Here is an 11,080-nt window from a genome sequence, read left to right as displayed (position 1 = left end):
TATATATATATATATATATATATATATATATATATATATATATATATATATATATATATATATACTGTGTTTACGAATATGAAGTCAAAATTTTTCAAATTCAAGATGGTAGACTCAATATGGCAACTACAATTTTTATTGTTCAAATTCAGAATTGAAAAGAGCAAAATCAAGACCCCAAAATACAACATTTCAAGCTTTTTGTTGATCTTTTATATTTTTCTAATTTTAAATCGACTATGCTACATCCGTCATGAATTTTGTAAGTCACTTTGAATAGAGCGACCCCGAAAACTCTTGAATATTTAATTTTGGAAATATTGAATTTCGGAAATATCAAAACGCAATATCACGTTTCTGTGAGTCAAAGGGTTAATAAGTTTTCTATGGCTTTTTACATGCTTCAAGCTCCCTTGGCAAATCGTGAGACATCTTCGAGTAAAAATGTAACTAGCTGATCTGAATCAAAGGCTATTAACTAGCTAGTATACTCGTAAGAGAGTACAGATTATATAATTTTCTAGCTCGTTATCAGCTCGTTACCAATTCGTTACCAATTGATTATTCACTGAAATATAGGATCAAGTTTGTGATTAGCCTATTGCATCAGGTATAGCAGACGCTGTTTATCTTAAAATATATAATTTAGCTACTATATCATCATTTATTATATTATCTAGTATTTTATCATATCATATCATCTAGCATATTAAAATTAGTAAATCAAATTTGAGTTACATTAATCTTATAAAAGTTTTAAAATAGCAGAATTGACCGTTACATCACTGGCTGGTAACTACTTATGATTTTTCATCTCATAACACTGTAATTTTGTTTCTTTAAGTTTTAGCTAACTTACTTATCTAGAAGAAATGAGCGTTATCTTACTGATTAGTAGCGATGTTAGGTACAAATTTACTTCCATTGAAATTTTCCTTTTTTGAAATCCCATATCAAAAAAGAATATACTGATTGTATTTTAAAAAGCAGTTAGTACGATGGAAGAGATATGTGATTTATCTTTCTAAAATCATAGTCATTTCTGGCGTCAACAAATCTGTTTCTAACAGAAAACATGTACTATTTCATGGTTACCGATAAGATACGATCTCTACTGGGGTCATGGGGTGAGGAGTTAACGAGATCAACATGGCGGATACTTCCGGTCCCGGTGATTGCAACGAGAGAAAGTCTCACCCGGTGACTTTCGAAGTCGTTTACGTGCGCGCGCGCAGGGACCGACCGACTGATGGATTGCACCGTCGGATCGTGCACGAGAGAGAGATCGGCGTGAAATTCTGTTAGCGGCCCATTGACTTACGCGGATCTTCCCGGCGAAACGCGCGGAAGAATCCAATAAACGGAAAACGAATTTGCTATTAGGGTCGCGTCTGATCTGGTTGCGGGCCAATGAGGCGAAGCAACCCTTATATCAACCCTCCCGGTATCGCGTCTCTCACGCCGACGATAATAAATCGAATCATACTCCGGGAGCCAGCGGGTGTTTGCCGACCCATTAGGGTCGCTTACCCGACGACTGTCTCTCCTCGAAGCGTGATACGCTCGTCAAGAACGTTTCCCGCTCGCGCATTTTAGTCGACTCTGGAAGGCGCGCGCAACATGTTCTTTCGCATTTTTTACAGTGTAATAAGTGCAAGTGACTTTAAAAAATTAGTTGTAATTTTTGCGATTTTTTGAACTATTGCAAACCCAATTATCGGCGCAAAATTATTGGTCCCTTTTAGTGACTGGCTCTAGACTCTTCAATTCACAATCTCCCACTCTCTTAAAGTGAATCAATGAAAATGTTTCTGATTAAATCGATAAAAGACCTATTTCATAATAAGCCGAAGGCTTATTTCTTGCTGATTTTGACCAATGAAAGTAAGATTTCACTGCGAGATCTATAATATATAAATTAATTACACGTTATATAAAACCCAACTTTCTGTGCTTGACGATGGAATTAACGCATGTGTCTTGTGTACAATGACATTGTCCGTATGTTCACAAAATACGTGAATAATGAGAATAATTATTATGATTGATCCCTTTAACGAGATTTTATTGATTGCGGTGCTATACTTATGACTGAACCATCAGTTCCAATGAACCATTTCAATAAAGAATACTGATTGTACTTTAAAGAGCAGATAGCAGAGATGCAAGAAATAGGTGATAAATCTTTCTAAATTATAATCATTTCTGGCATCAACCAATCTTTTTCTAACAGAAAAATAGTGGTATCAATATGTGTATGTATATTATCACTGGCGCTGTAATAACACTTATTAGAAAAATGGTTCTTATGACTACAATTTCTTCACGATTACAATTACAAATACGATTACGAATATTCTTTACGAATTTTTTTCTCTCAATGTATTAAAAGATCTCATAACAATATCTAAAAGACTTTCTATTTATTGTACACGTTTTTAAGACATCTTTTAGTAGTCTGTGCTGTCTAAAGTGGTTCTTCTTGCGACTAGCAGCAATTGTTCAAAGTTTAAATGTGAACCTCTCTTTTGAAATCATGCAGTGCAGGAAAGAGATTAAACTGTCACGATAGTCTTCAAAAAAATCAAATTTAAAAAAAATGTCAATAATTAAGGAGATGTCAATGATTAGGTGTTTTATAGTTTAGTTCAATGGCAGTTAAAATCCTTTGATTACATCGCGTTGCAAATTTTCGAACGTTGCTTGAAACGCACCACGAGCACGTGGAAGCGAATGGAAAGTCATCATAATCGGAAAGCTATTGTCTTAACTGCGGCGAAGTGCCTGGTTTTTGTTGAGCTGATGGCAAAAGCCATCGTTAACGGTAGCACCGATGCCCACTCGACAATCAGAGCGTCTTTTTAGAGCCGCTTCCGTCGCCGCGACGGCGTCTTCCAATCAGGAAAAAGACCCCCGTCGAATGAGATTTGTTCATTGTTGAAAATTCGCGGTCGCATCTATTTCCCAATTATACGACAAGTGTCGTTCGCACCACGTGTGCGCGTACGTGGAGGTAGAAGATTCACGTATCACACGCGAAGATAATAGCTCCCCCTCCGCCCGCCGAGACGATTAGACGAGATTATCCCGAGAACTGTGGCGATTGTTTCACCCCGAGGATTTTTGTACGGGCCGGGTAATCAATGGATCCGTGCGAGAAGCGGAGGCGGCCGAGATACGTATCGTAGATCCGACGATCGCGGGTGTGTCGCGCCCGTCACGAAGCGATGGCGGTAATTCCGACCACCGTGGCGTTTGTACATTGTGAGCTCGACGCAATCTACTCCGTGGATCTACCGCGGTGCCATGCTGGTAGCCCACTCGACCAGTTCGTTAGCCAATCACGCAGGTATCGTCGTCGTTCGTCGTCATCGTCGTCATCCCCCGGGCCCTCCTCGAACCCGAGAAGAGCGTCCGGGTGAGAGATGCGAGCGATACGACGCCACCGTTTCCTCCTTCTGGACCGCTCCTTCCTTCGGCGTTTCGCTCGCTTTGCTTTTGTCGTTGCATCCATTGAGAATACTCAACTGTCGTTCATATCTCGGATAGCGTATTCGTTCAAGCCCCAAGTCGATCAAGGCTCCTGGCTTCCGCTCGTCGCGGAATTCTCGATTGATAACGTTAGAAGAGCAAGAAAACATACGTTCAAAACGCCCACGAAATACATGGAAATAAATAACAATCGATCGTCTTTGACTCTCTTTTTTACGGTACGCTTATCTCATCGTTCGTGACACCTAAGTTTTCCCTCGGCTTAAGTCATTTTACTTAATTTTGTTTTTTCGCTACTGACGTGAACTTTCTCCCTTTCATGTTACAATGCCCCGTGATTCTTTTTGCTCGTCGTGTCCAGCAGGCCTCTCAAGTATGGAAAAGAGGAAAGGAGAAGAAAGAGAGAGAGAGAGAGAGAGAGAGCATCGATCGTCCGGTAAACAGTCGCCTCGCGTGCCAGCCGAGTCTTAAACCGTCGCGATCGCAGCCGTACACTTCGCGTAGAAAGGCTTCGCCACCGATCTCCCCGCGAATGACCCTGTTTTCTCGATTACCCAACTCGCACACGTCGTTGATCATCGCGGCCGTAAAGTCGGATAAGAGACTCGCGCGAAAAGCTCACCGCGGCCAGAGGAGGCTCATGAGAAGATTAGACCACATCCGATCGAGTATATTCCGGGGATCTCCATTCTTCCCTCTCCTTCTTCCTTCCCCAACTCCTTATTAACATCGCGAGTTCTTCGCCAAAAGATAGCACGAAAATTCGGCACGTAAAATACTCCCGCGACCGAGAGAGCGACCCGTCATCGGCGATTCCCCCCCGGAGCCGGTCATGGACTCCACCATTCCGCCTTCGACTTTACGATCCGGCTTCCAACCCGGAGACACTGGCGAGGCGCAGTTTTCCAAGCGCTCCTTTTTATTGGTTCGCGACGAGGACACACAGGTCGTATATACGCGCTCATTCGATCGGTGCGCCCGCAGAGAGCAAGAGAGAGAGAGAGAGAGAGAGAGAGAGAGAGAGAGAGAGAGAGATCCCGGCGTCGTCGTCGTCGTTTCCAGCGGCAGCTGGAAGCGAACCGCGACTTCGGTCCTCTGGATGCTCGTGTATTCCGGGGTGTACTCCCTGCCTCCCGTCCTCCCTCCCCCGTGCTGCCTCACGGCACCCCTGTGACCCCCTCATAAGCGGATTACGTGGGTCCCGAAACGAGCCAAGCGAGGCTCGATGGCACGAGGAAGGTAGAAAGCGTGGGGTGGGCCGATGGGGGCAGAGGGGAGCTGTTCAAAATTACGCTATCGCGGCCTCGCAACGCTCCACACCCCTCCTCCACGTTTGTCGAGAGATAGAGAGAGAGAGAGAGGGAGAAAGCAACGAGATCCCCCTTTGCGGCCCCCCGCCCGTCTCGTACACGGCAACCCCCCCCGTCTTCTTCGTGGAAGACATCGACGCGAGCGAAGGCGCTCCATATTTGAAGGAGAAGAAGAAGAAGACATCGTCATCGACGACCGTTCCATGCTATTGCTGAACGTATTGGGGCGATATCGATGTCTTCTACTCCGTTCCTCCGACGGTTTCGCTCCTCGTTTTTACCTCATCCAATAGCGGCTTTATGGCGCACGTTGAAGAGAAGACTGGAGCGTACTTCGAAGAAGTTAAACGTTCTCGATAAGTACTTGATTTCCTGTCTTCTAGTCGCCTCGTTTATGCCGTTCTGCATTACATTTGCGAGGTCGTTGCACGTCGCCGCGCCGATTGAGCGAGAAACACTTCGCGATTGCGCGCGTTATTTGCGTTTTTAGGGTCTCTTGTATATCACACCGACACCGATTGTCGCGTTTTGTGCAGAGGTGTAAAACCCTCGGCTCCTACCTTGCACAGCTACTACGTGTAACTATCGAGCGGTTTAATGAACCGAGATCGACTCACCGCCACCGACGACGGTTGCGCGCAAACGTGCCTGTACTGGGATTCTGTAACTCGTTATTGGAGTTAACGACAGTTTCGTTATCGTTGCGCAGCTTTTCTACGCTATACAAAAGCTGCGCAACGATAACGAAACTGTCGTTAACTCCAATAACGAGTTACAGAATAGGGCTACTGGCGAATTTCTGTATCAGCTGCTTTCTTGAGCGCCGCAAGGCGACTTTACGAGCGCTCGTAACCGTAGATCGGATACGCGTCGAAACGAAAGCCCGGCGAGATTTAAGAGACGCGATAATTAACATCGAGCGCTTCCTTTTTCTCATGTCGCAGGAATGAATCAACGCAAGCAGCGTCGCGAGAGGACTACCTTCACCAGATCTCAGCTGGACGTGCTGGAGGGACTGTTCTCGAAAACGAGGTACCCGGACATCTTTATGCGAGAGGAGGTTGCTCTCAAGATCAACTTGCCGGAATCACGAGTCCAGGTAATTACCTCGCGTCTCCTCCTCCCTTCTCCTCTCTCTCCCTAACCCCACGGACTTTATTCCTCACGAATAATCGCTTTCGACGAATAATGACAACAAAGGTGGACTACAAACAGGTCCTATGAACTTTTTGGCGAATACAAGGTCGCCGGCAAGCTCGTTTTCGCGTATTAACTCTGAGTCTCATTGCTCTCTTAGGATCACATTAATAGTCGTTATTTGAACATATTTTAAATGAGATACTCAGGTTTGAATTTAGAGTTAGACGTGAGTTTTTTAGCTGAATTGCGATTACAAATATTATAACATAAAATAATATTATATGATTCAAGTAAAAAACTTAAATCTAACTCTAAAATCAAATCCGAGTATCTCATGTAGGACAAGTTTCAAATAACGACTATTATCACGAGCATTGAATAGAATCAGCAAAATTCTCTGATTGAATCAGCAAAGAAACTATTTCACTGATAATTAATGAGTATTTACTAATTTTCAAAAAATTGTTAAATACACTCATCGTTAATTCGAGAAAAGTTCATTATCATGTACTCAAAAGAAGAATTTATTCTTTTTAAAAGAATATTTTAAAAATTTTATCAAAGAAGAACTTGGTTTGATTTTATGGCAGTAAACAAATCGAATTTTTATTGTAATTTAGTATTGTTGATTTAAACGTTAATCTTAAAAATGTGAATTTTGAAGAAATTTGATACTTATGATGAGCATATGACAGATTTGCGGATATGTAAATTTATGAATGGAAACCAGTAACACTTACTCGAATGCAGTATGTACTTTTCTGCGTTTGTAGCGATGGAATTAACGACTTCTATGAGCCTTACGTGCAATGACACTGTCTGTGTTCGCATTGTGCATTGATAATGACAATAGTTGCTGCTATTAACTGACCCTTCAACGAAATTTTACTGATTGCAAAGCTATACTTGTAATTGAATCAGTTATAAGTATAGCATTTTAGTGAAGAATGCACTGATTGTACCTTAGAGAGTATATCCTTTGCGGGACAATTGTACGATGCAAACGTCTCGATACACGGCGAAAATGGGAGCGAAGAAAGGAGGAAGAGAGGAGAGAGAAAGAACGAAAAGTGAATAAGAGAACGAGAAAGAGGGATAGAGAGCAGAGTATACTTCGTGCTCCAGCAATCGCCCGCGAGATTTAAGGTATTTACACAACGCGGCGTTCGCGCCCTACGTCGTTCCATTTCGCCATTGTCCCAGCCCGGGGCTCGTACATTGATAGATGTGCCGACGAGCTCGTTGACGCTTTTATTGCGGTCCCCGTGACATCTTTATTTCGCGGCGGGACGCTACCAAGTCACGATCGCGACTCTCGTGGGGCTTTCGAGCTCGTGCCTTGAATTCCGAGTTTCAATCCAACGCGGTTCATCGTTGACGCGCGATATGCGACACTAAGTCGATCGCGCGACGTGTCCAGAGGCATACAGGAAGCAAAAAAGAAGCGAGATCACTTCGGCTCCAGGGAATCGAACGTTTATTCGCGATATGCTCGTGATCGCGACGGCAGATCTCGCGTCTGATCTCGCTTATCTACCCCTTCACTCTGCTGAAAACGCGCTCGGCTCACCGGCGATTCGCGCAGGTAATTCGCGCGGGTATCGTAACGAACGCGTCTCGTGGGAATCGTGAAATATATAGGACAAAAGCGAGGAAATGCAGCGTCGGGGCGCGGAGTTTCCGCGCGAAGTTAAGCCGCCCTGAATGGCGGCGCAACTGCAAAAGGGTGCACCGCACGGGGGATGCACATACATACATACATACGTATATAGCTGTGATCATATACGAAGCGCGTGTACGCTGCTGTCCTGGACAGTTGTATGCACATTTGCGCATAGTGGCGGAATACACAAACGAGACACGGAGAGAATTTTACAGTAAAAATTATCATAGGATTTTGTGGCCGAGAAATAGATTGACATTCTGTAGTAATTCACTATCCTTTCATCTCATACATCATACATATATTTTAGGAACCAAAATGGCGGAATACACAAACGAGACACGGAGAGAATTTTACAGTAAAAATTATCATAGGATTTTGTGGCCGAGAAATAGATTGACATTCTGTAGTAATTCACTATCCTTTCATCTCATACATCATACATATATTTTAGGAACCAAAATGGCGGAATACACAAACGAGACACGGAGAGAATTTTACAGTAAAAATTATCATAGGATTTTGTGGCCGAGAAATAGATTGACATTCTGTAGTAATTCACTATCCTTTCATCTCATACATCATACATATATTTTAGGAACCAAAATGGCGGAATACACAAACGAGACACGGAGAGAATTTTACAGTAAAAATTATCATAGGATTTTGTGGCCGAGAAATAGATTGACATTCTGTAGTAATTCACTATCCTTTCATCTCATACATCATACATATATTTTAGGAACCAAAATGTGCTGTTGCAGCGCTTGTTATGCTTTTAGTAATCTGTTGTTTCTAGCGAAATTTATTATGTTCCTTGGTAAAACAGACTTTACCGACAGTCTATTCCTGGATTATCGAAAACGATAAAATTTAAAAGAGTTTCTATAAAAAAAATTATAAAATTCTCTGCGTGTATACGTAGAATTTACTAGTGAACGAAGAAAATAATTGATTTAACTAAAATTATAGTTATTTTTGGTGCCGATCATATTTTTTGGTTGTCCTAACACGAAAATGGAAATGCTAACATGCATATAAGATTATTGTCACTGACATTTTATAGCAGAATTTAACAAATAAATAGTTTTCTTGACCATAATTTATAGTAATTATTTCTCTATGTGTGATTATAGTTAAAAGAAACAAATATTTTTTCTCAGTATATACATTTGCACATATGTGCAGTTGGACAATATGCCCGCGCATTTCCGAATTATACTATGCGAACGAATCATATCTAGGAAAGGGATACTATCTGAAAGTTTTAAAGGCAGGGGGTCCAGTGAGGAGGAAAAAGGGAGGCCAGGATGGCAAAGGTCTCATACACACACACACACACACACACACACACACACACACACACACACGCGCACGCACGCACGCACACACACACACACACAGCCGATAGGCGTACGTGTATGATGCGAATAGAGGTACACGCGGTAGTGCGGTGTGCGAAGCACAACATATCGTTGATTTGTTCCTGGATTATAGCCCCCTGCTCTATCTCGCTCGCGAGAGTTCTATACGCGCACTTCTCTCGTCGAAGAGAACCACGCAGCTGCGTAGGCCGCGTTGCGCTGCGCTTCGTGTGGATTCTCTCTCTCTCTCTCTCTCTCTCTCTCTCTCTCTTTCTTTCTTTCTCTCTCTCTGAATGCCTTGTCGTCCGTGTGTCACTTACGAGCTGAAACGAAAAATGTTGTTTCGTCGATGGCAGGGAAAAAAAGCAAGACGAACGATTCCCTCGCGGGTGGAAAGGGAAACCGGCTGCTCTCGACGGTTTTATGCGGATAAAACTATCGCCGGACTCTCGGACCGTTTATCGTCACGTGCTTTGAATGCCGTCGTCTCGTCGAATTGGCCAGAGATTCGCGATGTAAATATATACCAAGTAGAAAGTTGCAGTCGAATATCATGCAGTATCATGCATTAATATAAAGCAAAGTTCTTGTGTGATTCTTTATCTTGTCTATTGCATAGTCAGTTAAAGGTTATGAATCCGAACGATTCTTATTTGTGAGTTTGGGAAATCGGCATATTCCCATTCTTGTCTATATCCGAGTAGTTCGTCTCTATTATTTTATATGCTACGTTGGAAAAATGGTTTGATATTAACCAGCAAACTTTTGGATAATAGTTGCCAAATGCTTTGGTGAAATAATCTCAACTAAATGTGTAGGTGAATATAATCCAATAATTCAGTAAGCATTAACAGATAATTTTAGCAAGGCTTTGCATCTGTTACTAAGGCTTGGTAACTATTAACTATTTATGTGATATCACCAAATAATTTGTAAAATAAAACCATATTTAGTAATACTTACCATGTGGTGAGTACACGAAATGACGAAACACTCTTTGATACATTAAACATTATTTAGTATTATTTAGTAATTATTATCAGAGACAGTTGTGTAGTAACTATTACGTATCTGACACTAATTGTCAAATCTTATACTGAAACGTCCAACCAAATGCATTCGTTAACTATTACAGAACTATTACAGAACTTCTTTTCAACGTACAATGAGAATAGGAATGTGCTATAAGAATAAATAAAAAACAAGTAAAAACGTATATAAGATGTTTCACGCTCTTGAATACCCGCAAGCGCGTCACGGCGTTCCAACGTCGGGCACGAAGAACAAACGGGCAAACGTCAAACGCGCGCGGGCGCTGATCGTCGCGTTCGCGATTGTCAAACACGCATGCGGTTCTCACACACACGCTGCTTTCCTCCATCAATCGTGCGTGCCGGACGATGACACGTTCCTCCCCGGTAGATAGGTATACTTCCCCCCTCCCCCACGATGGGATCGTATTAATAGTACAAATAAGAAAATATATTTGTCATAACAGACATAGTGTCAACGCAGCTGCGCCGCCCCCTTCCCCCTTTCCTCCTGGCGGTCCCGTCCCGCTCCCGGCTAGCAGGGTGGTTTTCCGCTCGCTGGATGTAAACCAGATGGTGGCGCAATTTGCACCTCGGCCTCGTGGACGGGCGTGAAACCGTCAGTGGTGGTTGGTTGCCCCCGGGGGTCTTCGGATGCCATCGCGGCCTGTTTGGTTGGTTTTTGGGGTAGCCCTCTCTGTCTCTTCTCTGTCTGCTCTCTGTCTCCTCTCTCTCCCTCTCTCTCTCTCTCTCTCTCTCTCTTGCGTCTATAGCTACCGAAGGGGGTGTCGTTGTGCAAACACGGCGCTATAATGGGATCGTTCTCTGTCTGTCGCGCTGACCTCGACGTCGATCCGTCTTCCTCGCCCGAGATCGGCGAGGGCTCGTTTCGCCACGCGTTGATACGCAATATCCGCGCGCATGACGTGCCCGGACAGATTTCCGCACCCCATCGCGTCGCGTCGCGTCACCTTGCGGAGGATGACTTTTGCGAAACGTATGGATCCGCCTATCGCGTCTCGGCACGAAGAGAAGCGTAAGACAAACAAGCGGGACGACGACTTGCGACGACGAGTAATT

General features: G+C 43.4%; 1 protein-coding gene and 1 long non-coding RNA gene across 5 annotated transcripts in view; one reads left to right on the top strand and one right to left on the bottom strand.

Moving 5' to 3' along the window:
- The window catches only part of LOC116848162, a 140,031-nt gene that overhangs the window by 72,500 nt on the left and 56,451 nt on the right, over positions 1-11,080 (bottom strand). The gene's annotated exons all lie outside the window — the stretch shown is intronic.
- LOC116848154 (homeobox protein OTX2-like) overlaps positions 1-11,080 on the top strand; it is an 83,982-nt gene that overhangs the window by 64,613 nt on the left and 8,289 nt on the right. For all 4 annotated transcript variants that reach the window (XM_032823961.1, XM_032823962.1, XM_032823964.1 and 1 more), the window contains one exon: positions 5,747-5,901. In XM_032823961.1, the coding sequence (XP_032679852.1) occupies positions 5,747-5,901 (155 nt within the window). The remainder of the gene's footprint in view (positions 1-5,746; positions 5,902-11,080) is intronic.

Source organism: Odontomachus brunneus, unplaced genomic scaffold (assembly GCF_010583005.1).
Source record: "Odontomachus brunneus isolate Ranch 3 - 2012 unplaced genomic scaffold, Obru_v1 Obru_scaffold_090, whole genome shotgun sequence".
In the NCBI taxonomy this organism is placed as follows: domain Eukaryota; kingdom Metazoa; phylum Arthropoda; class Insecta; order Hymenoptera; family Formicidae; genus Odontomachus; species Odontomachus brunneus.
This window is presented reverse-complemented; position numbering and strand designations above follow the sequence as displayed.